General features: G+C 39.9%; 1 protein-coding gene and 1 long non-coding RNA gene across 4 annotated transcripts in view; one reads left to right on the top strand and one right to left on the bottom strand.

The window, feature by feature from the left end:
* Positions 1-17895, top strand: part of LOC120248318 — a 43187-nt gene that overhangs the window by 14445 nt on the left and 10847 nt on the right. Inside the window, exons 3-4 of the long non-coding RNA XR_005532553.1 lie at positions 770-921; positions 15894-16048. This is a non-coding gene — a long non-coding RNA (uncharacterized LOC120248318). The remainder of the gene's footprint in view (positions 1-769; positions 922-15893; positions 16049-17895) is intronic.
* Positions 8282-17895, bottom strand: part of EDEM3 (ER degradation enhancing alpha-mannosidase like protein 3) — a 68419-nt gene continuing 58805 nt past the window's right edge. For all 3 annotated transcript variants that reach the window (XM_039256625.1, XM_039256623.1, XM_039256624.1), the window contains one exon: positions 8282-12266. In XM_039256625.1, coding sequence (XP_039112556.1) covers positions 11857-12266 — 410 coding nt within the window. In that variant the 3' untranslated portion in view covers positions 8282-11856. The remainder of the gene's footprint in view (positions 12267-17895) is intronic.

Here is a 17895-nt window from a genome sequence, read left to right as displayed (position 1 = left end):
GCAGGCTCCAGCCTCTGAACTGTCAGCACAGAGCCACGAACCATGAGATCATGACCTGAGCCCAAGTCAGATGCTTAACCGACTGAGCCACCCAGACGCCCCCTATGTTATTCTTTCAAAAGTGTTTCCCTATACATTACCTCGTTTGCTTTCCATGAATCTTCTAAGATTTTTGAAATAATTGACAAGTTATTCTAAAATTTATGTGTAAATGCAAAGGACGCAGAATAGCTTAGATAACCTCAACAATAACAAAATTGGAGGACTCACACTACTTGATTTCAATAAAGGAATAAAGAGGAATAAAGAGAAAGTAAAATTTGCATAATTGCCATGAAAACCTACTAAAAAATACAGCTGTACAAATATTGTAAGGCTCATTTCAATGCAACTGATCATTTCTCACCTTGGGACAAGAACAGCTACTGTCATTAAAAAAAAAAAGAAGAAGAAAAAACAACTGAGGCCCTACAGCAGAAGAACAACACTTTCCAAAGTAAAAGTCACATACTACTGGTGTGAAGATGACTTTTCATGTTACACAAATATGATTAATTTTTAATAATCATGTATTTAAAGATTATCCCATGATTAAAGTTACAAAGAACTTTTTTCCATTAAAGACGCTCATATAGAAACTGAAGTTTTAAAAAGCAATAGATTTGTGGACCAATATAGGAATGCTAACACCTCATTACAGATTTAGGTGGACTGACCTGCCCGATAACTGACCAAGCAGGAAAAACCAGGTTTCCCCTTTCGCTCACAGGCTGATTCCTTTTACTACACAGTAAAGACCAGGAAGCAGGCTTTCTGCAGACAAATTGGCTTCCAGTTCACCCATCCGGTAACAAACATATGGAGACGCAAGCCAGGGTGTTTGTTACCTGAGAGAGGACCTTCTCTGCAGAAGCTTGAGGGGTAAGAAACAAGTATGTCCCTCTCAACACACACACACACACACACACAGGACATAGACTGTCAGTGTCCCTGGCCCCAAATGTAGTCACTGTGTCTCTGGAGACTGAATGTAGTGGCTGCCAGATTCCAGGTGATCCTGCCTCAAATTCAAAGCTCCAACTCACAGAATTTAAGCTATGACCTCGCCCCATGGCTGCCAGAGAGGCTGCCAAAGCAAGACTGTATCTAATAGCTTTTGTTTCTGGAGTGTCAATCCCATGGTGGGACCCACTTAATGGAGAAAATGGAGGAAAACCCGTTGGGTAGACAAGCAAAATTCAATGGAGGAGAAAACCAAGTCTCAGAGACGTTAGGTAACTTGCCAGGTCACAGGGCAAGCAACTGGATTTGCATTAAAGATCAGACACTTCCCAAGCAAGTAGTGGGAATAGGAGGCTTCAGGAAGGAATTTTGATTCTTATATGTGACAGTGAAAAATTTGGGGGTGGGAGGGAAGAAACAATTAAAAAGATGCAACCCGAAAGAACTAGAGAAAAATGATGTGCCAGCCTGAATCTATAAGGCTCTGTGTGGCCCAAGGCCTATGAGGGAGATACTTTCCCTACTTTTTCCAGATAGATGTGCTGTGCAATGTGCTTTTTTCACATTGTGAAAGATGTGATGTGAGAATTCCCAGGAACGTGGCTTTGTGTTTTCGTCCTTGTAAAGTCAGCACTTTATTGGAATAATTGCCTTTTTCTCTTTCTTTCTTTCTTTCTTTCTTTCTTTCTTTCTTTCTTTCTTTCTTTCTTTCTTTCTTTCTTTCTTTCTTTCTTTTCTTTCTTTCTTTCCTTCTTTTGTTCTTTCTTTCCTTCTTTCTTTCTTCCTTCCTTCCTTTCTTCCTTCCTTTCTTTCTTCTTTTTCCTTCCTTCCTCCCTCCCTTCCTTCCTTCCTTCCTTTCTTCCTTCTTCTTCCCTTTCTTTCTTCCCTCTTTCCTTTCCTTCTTTTCCTTTCTTTCCTAAATCCCTTCCACCACTGTTCCAATACAGCTCTTTGACAATTAGGGGCCCATTCTCTGTGTCTGTGCCGAGACCAGCACTCTGTAGCCCAGAACCCCAGCAGTGGGCTACCATCCTCTCTCTCCACAGCACCGTTCTGGGAGCTGGGGGTCCTCTCGTGTAATAGCTCCCATGGCTGTTCCTGGCTCAGTGCTGCCAGCGTTATTCAGAGGCCTCCTTAGGGACTGTGTTGAAGAGCTAGTGAGCACCCCCGCCTGGTGGGCCTGCCCCTGGGAGCTCTTGCGGGTAATAACACGTCCCCAGGGCAGGCCCTGCTCCCTTGTATCTACTTTGTTTCTTTCTGAGATTTAATTTATTACAATGGTCTCCTGTTGCACAAAACCTATAAAAAAAAATAATCCAGGCCACTCCTTTGTTTCTTCCCCAAATACGGCTTTTGAAATCTTCTATTGTTTCAAAGGATCTTTTCTGCTGTCTTTTGAGAGAATGAGATGATTAGGTCTGTTTCTTCTGGTGGGGTACTCTCCCCACATCTCCGCCCGGACCCACCAGAAGTCCAAGGACATATCACACGGCCAAAGCTCCTACTAGTGATAACATAGAACTGATTAATATGGCTAGAATTTATAGTTGAAGCTCAAGGACAGCAATCTCTGGGGAGGGGAGGGGAGGGCAGTGGTGGACAGGAGGAGACTTAAAAGCACATTTGCATAGCACTTTGCACAATAGCTAACAATAGGTTCTACTGTTAATATTACATTACAGATGAGGAAACTGAGAGGCCCAGGTCAAGGTCACACAGAGTAAGGGGTAGAGCTAGGATTCTAATCTCAGCAGTCTGGCTCAGAATCTTCAGATTTTCCACATTGAGAAAATCTTCCCTCCCCCAGCTCCCCTTGTTGCCACAACTGGAACCCTCCAAGAGAATTCTCTCTCTTCAGTATCTCCCTACCATCCTGCCTGATTTAGCCAGAGTGTGTTTCTTTGCATTAAGATCCCAACTACTAGGCTTCAGCTTTCTCATCAGTAAAATGGGGAACAAAAATGGTGCCTGTTTCATATGGGCTCATAAGTTCTATGCATATAGTAAACATCCAATATGTGGTCATTATTACTATCAGCTATTAGAGAATTTTACAGAGATTTAGAAACTGCTGGCTAACCATGAGCCATCTCTAGATGTTCAGGAGTCTGGAATTTTCCATTATTGCTTTACCAGTACCAATACAAACAGGTTGTTTATCCTTGCCATTCTTTTTCTTTTTTAATGTTTTATTTATTTCTGAGAGAGAGAGAGAGAGACAGCATGAACAGGGAAGGTCAGAGAGAGAGGGAGACACAGAATCTGAAGCAGGCTCCAGGCTCTGAGCTGGCGGTCAGCACAGAGCCCGACACGGGGCTCAAACCCACGAACCGTGAGATCATGACCTGAGCCGAAGTCAGACGCTTAACCGACTGAGCCACCCAGGCACCCCTATCCTTGCCATTCTGTATCTTACCCAGAAGAAGTTCAAAGTTAGAAATTTCAGTTCGGTGATTTGGGTCTAAAGAGAACCATTTCTGCCAACACCACAAAGAAAGCTTGAGAAGCCTGGGGTTTAAGACCTACAAGAGGGCCCACCAGGCAGCAAGATTTGGATCTTGGTCTCCCCATCTGAGCTTTGCCCACACACATTAATTCAGATGAATAACAGAACAAAAGAAGTACACAGTGTATTCTTTCATTAATGGGTTTATTCATCAGGAAAGGAAGAGAAGAATACATGCTGCCAATGAGAATACCCAGTTTTCTGGGAATTAAAAGACTTTTTTTTGCTTGAACGTGCTTAAAGTTTAAATAACGAACAATAAATTATCTAAGTCGGTAGTTTTTCAACTGTGTTCAGTGGAGCCCTCGAGTTTCACAAAGGCACGTCAGGGGCACCTCTGAAGTTAGTAATGATCTCACTGGCTGAATGTTAACTTGCAAAGGAATGAAGGTCCTGAGGCTGTGAAGCATGGAGAATGGCTTTGAAAAAGTTGCACCAGAACTAAAGACTTAGTCAATCCTGGATGTGGGTGACCTTAGTCAGGTCACTTCCCACCTCTGGTTTCAGTGTTCTGTCCAATGAGGAGAATCCGTGATGTAATAGAAACAGAATTCTTTTGGCTCTAAAACTCTGAGCTCACTACATGAGTTATGTTCCCTGCAAGGTCTGCTTCCAACAGACAATAAATATTCTAATATTCCAATAAATATTTTAGGATTTTCTTCATACAGCTGTCTTCAAAGCTGGTACCTCATTTTTTGGACACACCTCCGTGACTGCAAATCATGGCTCTTTCGTTTGTCCATTTGTTCACAACCAGGTATTTCCTTCAATTCCTCCAGAAAAGGTTAGTGAGTGCCCTTCAAGAGCCCGGTACTGGTATAGGGGAGGAAAAGATGAGTACGCTAAACTTTCCCATTTTCTCCAGGGGCTCCCAGTCCCGTAATGAGCCGGTAAACCCACTCTTGCAGTTTTCTTGTATGGCTTATAGAGGTCTCCTAAGTCTGGCCATTCTGACTGGAGATGATAATATATTTCGGCCAAAGCTCTGAGAAACTGGTAGTTGCCTTGGAAAGAGGGACACCTACCTCCCCGTCTTTTGAAGGGTTTCCAATAAAGTAAATATTTTCTGGCCCAGAGACCATAGGCTTGAATCTGAAAGCAGTCCATTCTCCTATTCCTACCCCTTTGGTAAATGCAAAGTACCTTCAATTCCCAGATCCCTTTGGTGGCTAGCTGGTTAGCAGTATAACATTGTAAAGATCTCTGATTCAGCCTTGTTTAGCAGCCATAATAACACTTGGTTCAAATGGATCACTGTGCATCGTTAGGAAAGGCACCCTGTGTAGTAATCCGATTTAGATTAATCTAGACTTGGGGCACCTGGGTGGTTCAGCTGGTTAAGCGTCTGACTTCAGCTCAGGTCATGATCTCAGAGTTTGTAAGTTTGAGCCCCGTGTCAGGCTCCGTGCTGACAGCGTGGAGCCTGGAGCCTACTTCAGATCCTGTGTCTCCCTCTCTCTCTGCCCCTCCCCTGTTGTGCTCTCTCTCAAAACTAAACATTAAACATTTTGGATTAATCCAGACTCAAATCCCATATCCATCTAACTGGCTTTGTGCCACTCCACTTTGCTGAATCTTATTTTTCCTGATCTAAAAATGAAAATACATACATTTTATTAGGTTGTTAGATGGATAAGGACTCACCAATATAGCATGCCCAGTGTATGTTTATGTCTAGTGAGGATTCAAAAAGTGGCAGCTCTTTTTATTATCAGGTCTATGAAGAGGGCATTAGTCATCATACTGCCTATGAATGGAGAGCTGACCGGATGAGTCCTCTTAGATTATTGTGGGAACTTGAAGAAATCACTATAGGCTGAGCAGCGGCTTACAGATGTATCCTGGGTGGGAGTCAGGGAACCCCTAGAAGGAAGAAGTTGGGGTGTGAAGCTGTCAGCAGTCTGGCCATACCAGTTGATGGAGTGGAAATCTGAATGGGGTTCGGGAGAGGAACTTTCATTGTCTCAGGTCAGAGAAGGTGGTGTTGATGGTTGACATTAGAATTGTAGGAAGGTGAATGGATGAGACTTTTTCCCCCCATTGACCTGCCTGATTAAACCAGTCATCTCTATTTGGAAAGCCACATAATCACCATTTGGGAAGTTAAGCCAGAAAATCTCAACCGTTGGAGGAGGCCTTTGGGGCACATAAAAAATCTAGAACTGGAGATTGGTGAATGGTGCCTTGAAAATGGAGGAGCCTAGGTATTTGGAGGTTCAGGATCTGCCAGCTCAGCGAGTACAAACTGGAAGCCTTTGTTATCACCTCTATTTCAACCTGAGCACTGTTTAAGGTGAAATTTCACCTAGTTTTCTGGCTGTTCTCAAATATTGGATGATAGAGCCCCACTGAGCCTACATTCTTACGTGCAAGTTTGCTGGCATGAATGCTTTGGGGCAGATTCTTCCCCACCTTTTTTCCCTGAAATCATCTTTCCTTCTGGTTTTTGTGATACTGCTCTGTCTTCATCTTCCTCCTCCCTCTCCACCTGCCCTTTTTCATTGTTTTATACAAACCCTTTCTCCTATTGCCTTAAATGCCAGCTATCTTAGGGCTGTTTTAGATCCCTTTCCCTTTTTCCTATTCCACACACTCTTCCTGATAAACTTTTGAATCCCAGCTATATGCTGCCGTAGAGGAGAAAAGCCTTCCCCTTTTTCCCTGTTAGGTTCTTTGGCTGGTCTAATAATTAAATTGACATAAGACAGATTAACAAGAGAAAATCAAATTTAATTTTGTATGTCTGGGAGCCCATAAATATATGAAACTCAAAGAAATGACCAGAGCAGGCAACTTTTATACCTTTTAGGCAAGGAAGTAATAAAAATGTGAAGAATTGGCAAGACCTGGTGTAGCAAGTAACAAGGTTTGTTCAGACCAGCCTCTCAGCCCTAACTTCCCTCTCTCCGGTGTAGGAATGCCTTCTATCCTACTGGTACAGGGAGGGCACCTTTCACATGGGAGATTTATTTCCTCTTTTCAGGAGGACAAGGGAAGGTCAGAGCGTCTTTTTTTTTTTTGCATCGGCTGTTTCTTAAGTAACTTTAATTCACAATAATCAATTTGCCAAAGTGGCATATTCGGGGGTGGCATATTCTGCTGTCCTGAGAGCTGTATGGCGCGCCGGGGACTTCAACCGCGCAGAACCACACACAGGATGGTAGGGTTCTGGCGTGGTATTTTTCTTTCTCCCTTTCATCCTTTAGCTGACCTAGACTGTTTTTATTTATAAAGTCATAATGCTCGTTTTGGAAACTTATGAAAACAGAGACAGTTGTAAATAAGGAAAATAGAAATTGCCCAAATCCACAGTTGATATTTTGGTTTTTTAAGAGAATTCTACACCGTGCTGATTTCCAGCACTATTCCTCTCACCTGAAGTTCTTTTACTTCATAAACCCATTATCGTATTTATTTACTATTTTATTTCCTATCTTCTTTACTATGTGCTGTCCAACCCTCAGGTACCAGATAACAGCTAACACACAGGACGTGCTAAGTCTTTGTTGAATAAATGAGTCTCCACATATACAACAGAGTTGAGATCATACTTTATATACAGTTCTAGATTTTTCTTCATCTAGCATTATATTTCATCTTGTCATCGACTTAAGCATTCTTCTGTCATCTGGGGTGACAAGTGACTTCTTTTATGAATTAAGAGGATCCTCAAGGGTCATCAGCGGCCTCCCATTTACTACTTCACTGCAGATGAACACTACAGACCACCAGGCTTATTAGAGTAAATCAAGAGCAAGGCTTTGGGAATTAGGAACTTTACTGGCAGGGAGGTGCTGACACTTAGCATTCTCAACCCTTACATTACTTTGCTTCCCTTAGTAGAAAGAACTCTTAAGTTTGCTGTACCCAAGAAAGAAAGACAACCTCCCTGTTGAAATCTTCCAAGAGATGCTATGTATCCTTTAAACTCTTCCTGAAATAGTGGTGCATTGTCCTAGGGGAACGGAGGCAGGCTGAGATGAGATTTAATGTCCAAAGAACCTGAGAATAGATGCTACCGTTTCTAAACTTCAATCCCCAGTGCGGAGAAAGTGGTCAGGTGGGAGGGTAGTGGCTGAGCAAAAGGTGAGCAGAAACCATAATGGGGTGGGAGGAGCAAGGACAGAAAGAGAGAGAAAGGACCTGGACACTTTCTGAAAGGCGCCACTGAAAGAAAGGACCATGGGCACAGGAAACAGACCTGGGCTCCCATGCCATTGCCCGGTCACCAAACGTGGAACTCTGAGTAGGATGCTTAGAACTTCAAACTTGCTCATCTTTAAAGAAAGCAATTACCCATAGATAATAGTGGTTATTATGAGGACTTTCAAGATGTCTGTGCCCAGAAACTCAAGGAACAGTACGGATGAAGAGCGCGGTATCACAGTATTTGAAAGTGGCTGCTAAAAGGAAATGGCCTCACTGGAACTAACAGGAGAGGCTTGGGGTTACTTTAAATGATAATGTCAAAAGAACTGATTTTATTCAATACAAGTAAACACAAAACATAAACATGTAACCAATACTGACACTGTAAATTACTAACTCTGAGCGGTCTCAAACTAACCGCTCTGAGGGTCCTTGGCACTATTTGAGTTGTGGAACTCTTCAGTGTTTGTTTCTACACCCTAACCTGTTCCCAGATTCACTCTCCCGGGGATAAAATGAAAATGAAAGGGAAGACAGAGTGATGAAAAATTTTTTTAAAGAGATACCAAAGCATAAAGAGAGGCGAAGTGATGCTAGGAATCCAAATTAAAACTAGACCAGAATATTTACATATTTTATTAAATCTTTACAATCAGTAATTATAATCAAATACACAATTTATATACAAGGATTATATACATTTTGCCCAGACTTTTACATCACAGTACATAGTTTCCCTTAGAAATATTGTATACATTTATCACCAAACAATAAAATCCAACAACAGTAGTGTTACAGCACCTGTTAGTACAGACATCTTTTTCATAAATTACATCATAAGAAAATATACGGCTGTAAATTGGGCTTTTAAAAATGTCTTTTATAAAATCTGAACATACAATATTTCATTCACAGAATGTTTTTTTTCTCTATGTTCTGACTGAAGCCTTGTGCATAAAACGACCGGTTGGAATATTTACTAAATCAGCCCCCCCTCGCCTCCAAAATTATAAGCACTATTTGAATTATTTATGCTGAGCTTCCTTTATAATGAATCTGACATGGGGTTTGGTGAGGGAACAAATGCTGGTTTTACTGTAAAAAGGGCTATGATGGTAATTTGAATTTTTTAAAAAATTCTCAAAAGAATAAGCATATTAGAAATTAAAACCAGAGAGTGCACAATTTTTAATTTTACTAATAACTGAAGAAAAAGGGAAAAGTATGATGTCAAAAAGTAATTTGTTCTTGAAACAACTGTTTGGAAGCCTATTAAAGGTTAAAAAGAAAAAAAAAAAAAACCTACCCAACAAAATTTCCCATCCTAAACATACCCAGTAAATTACAATTCTTTCATACCTAAAACTTCATGGGAAAATTATTGCAAATTAGGGTATATCATTTCAATAGACTTTTACAAGCAGAAAAAAAAACTATAGCTATTTTTAGTAGGTAAACAAGTTAAGTTTTAAAACTTGAAAATACCTGAATTAAACACTTGCTCTAATATCTAACTTTTCACTTTCAGATAAATTCCTTACTTGATTCCAGGTTTGTAAACATTGTATAACTCCTTCTTAGTCAAACAATTTTATGGCTGTGGTGATCATTTCAGCTCTATTTCTATGCAGTCAACATTTAACTGAGGTAGACCAGATGTTTCTAAAATTCAGGGTCTCATCCCTGAATATTTAGGAAGTAAATAAAATGTCTATCAAAGGTATTTAAAAAACAAAACATAAAAAAAAAAAACCCACCTAATGCTGTTGGAATTTTTTAATGAACTCAAAAACAACTTCATGGCAGTACGTTAAATAATAATAATAATAATAATAATGAATAATGATAATGCTGAGAGTTTTGAAGCTGAACATTACATCTTCTTAACTAGGGAAAAGTCAAATATGATTCTTTCTGGGTGTTAAGTATAATTTGTTACTTTTTTTTTTTTTTTTAAAGGATTCACTTTTCTAAAAAAGGGAATTTGCTTCTAGGCATCAAAAAATGGCAACAACTCCCCCTAATGGCCAAAGGAAAGGAGAGTAAGCTGGTTGTCATATAAGCTGGTTCTCGTATACCGTGAGATCTTGGCTGGAAAAAAAAAAATTCGTTGTTTTGCTAACTTAGAAAGTTGGATTTGGACAACGACGACTCTGAGCTACAAATACAAAATCAAATCAATGTATATAAGGCTTCTGTAATCAAAGTCTTAGAGGAACATCTGCTCCTTTTCTCCAAGCCCCAGTCCTACAAATCAAGGCAAGTCAAATAATTAAGCTTCAGCTATTTTGGCAGCTTTGCAATTAAGATGAACAAAGCACTACATGTATCCTTCCGTATATGGTATGTATTATAGTTCTATCTTCTTACACCACAGTTCACATGCAGAAAGACTAAAATATCCACTTTAGTGTCAGGTTTAATTATGGGCCAATAAAGGTCTTATAATACTACTCTTCCCCATCCCTCCCCCTCCCCCAGAAAGTGACTTCTCTATTAGTTTTATTACTCATTGACCCAGTTACATTTAGCTGGAATTTCTGAAAGCAGCTATTCATCCCCTTACAAAAGAATATGCCTATGTGGGATCTAAGACATACTGTACATGAATATACATAACTAGAGTACAGCGCTGCTGGTAACAGCCCCGTATATGGTTTCGGTTCATTAGTACCTCAAAACTGTGTTTTAAGAAAAGATTATTAGGTCATGTCATGGTAAAGAGAAAGAAAATTAAGTCTCACAAATACTCCTTCAGAACTGACTTAGGGAAGTTTAAAACAAATAAAATGAATAAAACCATGATTTCTACTACAGGGCTGTCTCTAGGATATCAACAACAATTTTAAAAAACTTAAATGTGGCCAGCACCAGACTGCCACCAAAAAAAGAAAAGAAAAAGAAAAAAAAAAAAAGGAGAAAAATAAATTCTCATTGAGCTATATGGCTATACGTTAGTTGCTACTGTGTAAGTGTCCTTCACAGGTTACCGTAGACTAATTTCAAGTCCATATCAGAAGGAATATAAGTTAAAACAAAACCGAAACAACTTAAAAACCATGATTCAACAGAAAATGTGACAGACTCCTTAGGTGCAACTTTAGAAACCATAGTTTCAAAGAAGAAAAATAGTAGTTTCCCTAGGGTTTTCAGATCACTACCACAGTTTTATTACGGCTCCCTAAGATAGAAAAATGGAACAGAATGTACTTAGCTACTGGCGATATGGCCCTGGCGGCTCAAATTGCATACTAAACATGGGATGGAGTAAGGCTGATGGCTAGAGGTAATCACCTCTAAGAGCGATGAACTGGAAAGGATTTATAATTTGCCCTACAAGGACAGAACTTTAAGTGCCATTTCAGGTTAGTCACAGCCATCCCAATGGAAGGCTCAATGGCAAGTTCATACCACAACATTACAGTTTCTCCCTTGTTCCATTTTTCAAAAGTATTAAGTAACCAATTCCCACAATACAGTATATGACCTTTTCCCCTGGTCCCAATGATTAGCCTTTATGCGGAGAACTCACTGAGAAAGCACAATGGCTTCACCTTTGGTTTAAATGAAAAGGACATTGTTAAGAAAGAAAAAAATCTAGTCATCTTGATCAGTTGTTACACAATGAAGCAAGTGAGAGTGAGGAGCAAAGGCTGCTGTCACCATGACGCATCTGCTCCACAGTCACTTAGGTCGCTCTGAGTGCTTCTGTGGAGGCAGCAGAGCAGAATGCCCACAGTGCTCAGCTGTACTTTCCCCCAAAGAGCCTTTAACCCCAAAACCAAGAAAGCTGAGCTTCCTTTAATTAGAAAGCTATACAAATTCCTATACTCCACTCCACTGTTAACCAAACTGGTTTCTCATCTATCTGACAAGACTGCAGAAATGTGGTTCCTAGGAATGCCCAGCCATCCTTTCCTGGCCTGAGGTGCGGCAGGGTGGCGTGATGCTGTCATGGGGGCAGGGTGGGGGGAGGGGGAGGGGCGTGAGTTTCCATTTTTGATGGGACGGTTTTAAGCAAGGTCAATTCTAACACGGCATGCTCCAGACTCCTGTGTTAACGGTCTCAGTCAGAACGTGGTTGTTCATCACCATACTTAAAGACTCCCAGGAGAGAGCCTGCTTAGTATCAGGGTGTCTGTTAACCACAGTTTGCCTTTTCTTTTTAAATACCTACCACCAGATTCTTTAGTGAGTCATAGTTCATCTTTCTCCATCATTTCAAATGCTTCTATATCTTCATTCCAGTCTGCTAATATGGAGTCTATAGGCTGGACCTTTTTACCCCAGCTAACATTAGGATTGGAGTCTTCCTCAGTTTCTGATTGTTCTTGAAGCTGGTTATCTAAATCTGTACATTCACCATCAAGACTCATAGTCTCATGGTTTTCCATGGGGTCGGGAATCTGTTCAGAAGGAGAGACACTTGCAGCATTGTCCGTATCTGCTGGAGGTAATGATTCTGGTTGCGAGTTTAGAGAACTTTCCTCAGGAGACTCTTGATCAACCAAATCAACCTCCTGAGAAGTTGGTGCAATCTGTTCGGCACTCTGATTCTGAGAATCGTTTTCAGAGGATGGTGGTTCTTCATTTTCCATTTCAGGATCTGTATATGAAAGAAACAAGCTTCATGCTTTCCCACTCAAAATATTACCTACCACACTTTTAAGAGCACACTGGTTGTTGCAATAAAATGAAGAAATAAAAAAGAAAAGCATGTCAATGCAGAGCAGTGAACATTAACATTGGAGAGTACAAGACTGCCTTATAATCATGTCATCACATGTTTTCTATATAGCCATTCTGCAAAATGTGACATTACAAAATAAATGTTCTTCCAAACTGAAAGGAATGACTCTAGTAACTGATAAGCCTTCAATGGGAATTAGTAAAGGCCAAGGAATACACTAAACAATAATATTATTAACGTGCACATAGATTTGCATTGTATGTCTAAAATTTATTAAATATCTAAATTCATGGGGGTGCCTGGGTGGCTCAGTCGGTTAAGCGTCCGCCATCAGCTCAGGTCATGATCTCGCGGTTCATGAGTTCGAGCCCCCCGTTGGGCTCTGTGTTGACAGCTAGCTCAGAGCCTGAAGCCTGTTTCGGATTCTGTGTCTCCCTCTCTCTCTGACCCTCCCCTGCTCATGTTCTCTCTCTCTCAATCTCTCAGAAATAAAATATTAAAAAAAGAAAAATTTTAAAAATAAAAATTCAGGAAAACTTGCACATGATAACATATGAAATAACTTTTAAACAGCACTTATCATCACTATGTTTTAAGATATTCTTTTGAAAAGTGAACTTCTATGCAGTAAGCCATGAAAATGCCAATAAGACAAATTTCTGGATGATTTGAGGGTATTAATGTGGTTTAAAAATATTTTTTCAAAAAGACAAGAACTGAGATTATTTACAAAACTTGTATTTCATTATTGTAGGTCCCCGAATCCATTAAAAATCCACTGGAAGGCTAAACAGTAGGTTGAACCTCTTGTAATGAACATACAATGAAGCCACTAGCAGCATTCTATGTGGGGCTCCTACAAGAAAGTGCTTCACCAGCACTGACGGCCCATGCTGCCTCATCCTCAGTCTCTGTGCTCAGCCAGCAAGCAAGTCCTGAGGATCCTCTGTGGGGCAGGCACTGTGCAGGTGCTGGGGGGGAACCTGAGGCAAAAACAGATACCAGATCTGCCCTGACGGATCTTTTAGTCCAGTTGGGACTGGACTGATTATTATTTCCAGATAATCACACGAAATAAATGGAAAACCCTACCTGTGACATGTTTTGTGTTGCTAGGAAAGCGTACAGGGAATAGGAAAGAACAGGAAGAGCTGAGGCTTTCCTTGAGCCTTTCCAGTTTCCTTGAAACTGACACTTGAGCTCACATTTAAAAGTAGATCTCCTCAGTCAAAGAAGGAAGGCTTCTTTCATAAAACCAGAAAAGCTAAAAGAAATACAGGGATGCAGGAAGGTATACACAGGTGTGTTTACGTGCACTCTGATTAATAAGTAGGATTACCTGACTAGGGAAATTTAAGTTCTTGGGGTGCGGGCGGGAGGTGGGTAGGCTGGGGAAGTCTCCACACTCTCTCCTAGGCTGTGGAAAAGATACACTTGAATTTGACAATTAGGAAAACTACGGTGGGGACCAAAGAAGAGAAAGCGGAAATTGGTTGCTTAGTGCTTATTTACACTAGGCTACCCTAAGTTCAAGGGAAAACAAAAAGAAAACCTTCAAGTTTTTGTCTAGAATTGTATTAATCTAGTTTTGGAAGGATAGGAAAGGGCATAGCGTGGTCTCGTCTAGTAATAAAAATTGTGCTTTGGCAAAAAGTACCCTAGGAATACATATTATGTAAAATTATTTTGGAAATCTAGCTAACACAAAAGGATAAGAGTCAGCGTAAATACAGGAAAAGATGAAATTGTATTTTTAATTGTGTTGTATGCTTAGACTCAAAGCAACTCTTAATTTTAAAAAACACCATTAAAAAAGAACTTGATAAGTAGGGTAAAAATAAGATACATAGGCAAATAACCTCTCTATGGTAACAACTGCTTAGAAATAAATTAAGTACCATTTTCACAATAAAAGTAAAAACCTATAAAACTTACTATGAAAGGAACAAGACCATATTACTTAATACTATAAAATCTCAATGAAAACATAAGACAAGATATCTAATTATATTTGCAGCTAAGTGTATGCTCCTGCCTTAATATTTAACAAAAACTTCCTACTTCAAGGTAAAGCATGCAGCTTCTTTTTGTTTTCTTCTGGGATCAGACAGAACTATTTAAAAGTTCTTATGGAAGAATGTACATCAATGAGAAGTGAAGAAATGTTAAAAAGAACGAGTGAGAAGAGAGCTGCCTTATCAGATATCAAAATGCACTCAAAACAGCAAACTTGTACTATTGGCATAGGAGTAAACAAACAGATCAGTGGGAAAGAAGTGCAGGTCTGGAAACACATGAAATCTATGAGAAGAGCTGATATATAGCAAAGACACAGCAATCAGGACAGTAAAATGGCAGATGGAGAAATAGAAAAACGAAGGAAGGAGTTCGTGTCTGCCACACTGCTACATACATTTATTCTAAGGTGCCTGACGGCACCGGCATGGAGTATCAGAGTCCTAAGAGTATTAGCAACTATGTGATAAAATTCAGGAATAGTAAAGGAGAAAAACAGGAAACAAAAAAAAGAATGAAGAAAATCTCAAGATACAAAGACAAGAAAATTATTAGGTTTTCATGATAAAAGGACAAGGAAGCCTTGGCAAAGACTGGATGTTCTTCAATCATTTCTTCGTCTGGACAACCAGCATTTGCTGAAACAAGAATACAGAGATGAGAGCAGGTCAAGAAGTACAATGGGGTAGGAGTGTCAAAGCAGAACTACGTTAAAAAGACACCTTTAAATTTTACCTGTGAGAATAAGAGAAAATTCCATAAAGAAGGTGGGACTTAAACTGGGTATGCAAGATGGATAAATGCCCTCAAAGAGGAAATGGGCCATGAGAGTGGGGACACGGATTGATGAGCATTTCCAGAAAGAGGGAAGAGATGTCCAAATGCAAAAATGCACGAGAAAGCAGGCCAGGCTGTAGAAGGAGGGCAGGTATCAATTCTGCCTAATAGAATGTTTCAGATGCTCCTCTCCAGGCAAAGAGGCATTCTGCATACATACTATATATTTTTTTTCCCCTCAGAAGCAAATCCTTCCCAATAGCAACCCAAATTCTACAGTTCAAATTTAGGGCAGATTAGCCCCAATCAAGTTCAGTGGGAAATAATCTTAGGAAAAGTAACACTGCCAGACTTAAGCCTGGAGCAGTTCAAACCATGGCACCTTTCTTCTCTTTCCCCCACTTGCTGTCTGGCTCTTTATCAGCAGACATGAATACAGGAGCAGCCCTGAAAACATCCGTCTATAGCTCTTAAGGTACCATAGGCCTACACTGTAAACTGCAAGCATGATGATGTATTGAACCTTTAAAACTCTCATTCTTTGCCCCCTTGAAAACACTGAGAAAAGGAAATGGATTCTTAATTATAAACTATTTGAACTTTTGACCTAAATGGAAGAGCACAGTGTATTTTGTTTGCGAACACGGGGTGGGACTTACCAAGTACCTTTATGAACTCTCAGAATTTGGGAAGGTGGGGCACACACAAGAGACCTAATATTAAATCGTCTGTGGATTACTTAACTTTTAGAGATATGACTGCTTTGACCTGAGGAAGCAACACTTCCACCTGATAAATTACAAAAGCTTTACTTCTGAAGAACATGCAGTAAGATACCTGAACATTTCTGCTTCTAGACAGGACTGCTGCAGATATTAATGGCTGGGGCTTCTCCGAATAAGAAGGTAACAGTGGGAATGGGGGCTTGTTCTAGGGCTTCTATTTTCTGTATTAACATGTGGGAAGAACTGCTCAATCCAAACTGCATGACTTTATAAAGGAAGTATGGATTTGTGCAATGAGATTTTTAAAGGGCTATCTGGAGGACATTTTACTGTTCAGATTTTAAGGATGCTAATTGTTTGGGGTACTTATACAATCCTACCTGGTACCCTTGATGGTACAATATGGCTCAGACAATGCTGGAGATTAAAAAAAAACCAAAAAACAAAAAGGGGGCCTTTTTAGTGCTATTCGGTGCTTCTCAAAGCGTGGCTGAGTGGGATTACCTGGGATGCTTGTTTAAAATGTCAGATTCTGGTCCCCTGCCTTCAGAGAGTCTGATTCAATATTCTGGAGTAAGACTCCCGAATCTACACTTGTAACAAGTACATCAGCTGATTGTGATGCAGAAGGAAAACACTGACACATGAAGTAATGGCACAGGACAAATTAATGACAACCACGACAAACGTTAACTTCTTAGGATATTTTCCTTAGTATTCTGAACGAAGTAGTTGATTTACTAAAACTATTACTGATTTTTTTGTTACAAAATTGATAATTTTGTTCCATTGATTTAGTAAATATAGTTGTACAGTTCTTGAAAGACCTACACAAAAAAGAGAATTTTGCAAGACTTTGTGTCAAAAGATTACTCAGAATCACAGTTCAACAAATTTAGAGACCAGCAAAACTTGAAAATACATATAATTTAAGTCAAGGCTTTTTACTGCAAGGTCTTTAAAAGAATACCGTTCAGATAATATCTTTTGTTCAGTAATCCACCCCCGCCTTATTCACAGCTTCCCTTTCTGAGGTTTTGGTTACTTGCAGACAACCCTGGTCAGGAAGAAGATGATCCTCCTTCCCCTGACACAGCATCAGAAGGTCAAGAGCAGCCTAATGCTGTCCCAGCGTCTGCGTCATTCACCTCATTCATCTCATCATGTAGGAATTTATCATGTCACATCACCACGAGGAGGAGGAGGAGGAGGAGGAGGAGGAGTGTAGCAAAATAAGATATTTGGAGAAAGACCACATTCCCCTAAGTCTCATTACAGTATATTGTTATAACTGTTCTAGTTTATTATTAGTTATTAACTTTTTATTGTGTCTACTTTATAAATTAAACTTTATTACAGGTATGTATGCATAGGAAAACATGGCATATATCCAGATCAGTATGCTATCCAGTTTCAGGCAGCCACTGGGCGGGGGGGGGGGGGGGGGGGGGGGGGGGGGGGGGGGGGGGGTAAGGTCTTGGAACATATGCCCCACGGAGGAGGGGCCACTGCCTGTAGTAGAATCTATCTTTTCTCACATTCCTTCTCTAGTATGGGAAGCACATGCTTTACTATGATCTCGTAGTCCTAATTCCACGCATCCCTACACACATACAAACTTCTAAAACAAGTCGATATTTTAAATACTTTATATTGTATTCAAATAAAAGTGATCAAAAGTAATACATGCCAAAACAACGATATCTTTGTTAGACTGACTCTTGCATGGACACGGACTAGTGAGTTCATCTATCATATGGATATATAATTCATAGGATCTGTTATGAGAGGATTGAAAAAGAATTATTGTGGGACAGCTGACTAGATATGAAAGTAATCTAATTACATTAAACCAGATATTATCATGGTATCCACTGAAACACAATTATATATACATATATATATTTGCATATGCGTGTGTGTGGATATATACACGTACACACATACATATATATCATTTAAGGCTTAATAATGCAAGATACTTACTACTATTAATAATGTAGCTTGGAATCATTTTACCTTTTAAT

Source organism: Hyaena hyaena, unplaced genomic scaffold, assembly GCF_003009895.1.
Source record: "Hyaena hyaena isolate Hyena2069 unplaced genomic scaffold, ASM300989v1 scaffold_580, whole genome shotgun sequence".
Classification (NCBI taxonomy): Eukaryota; Metazoa; Chordata; class Mammalia; order Carnivora; family Hyaenidae; genus Hyaena; species Hyaena hyaena.
The sequence above is the reverse complement of the archived record's forward strand: the minus strand, read 5'-3'. Positions and strand labels throughout refer to the sequence as shown.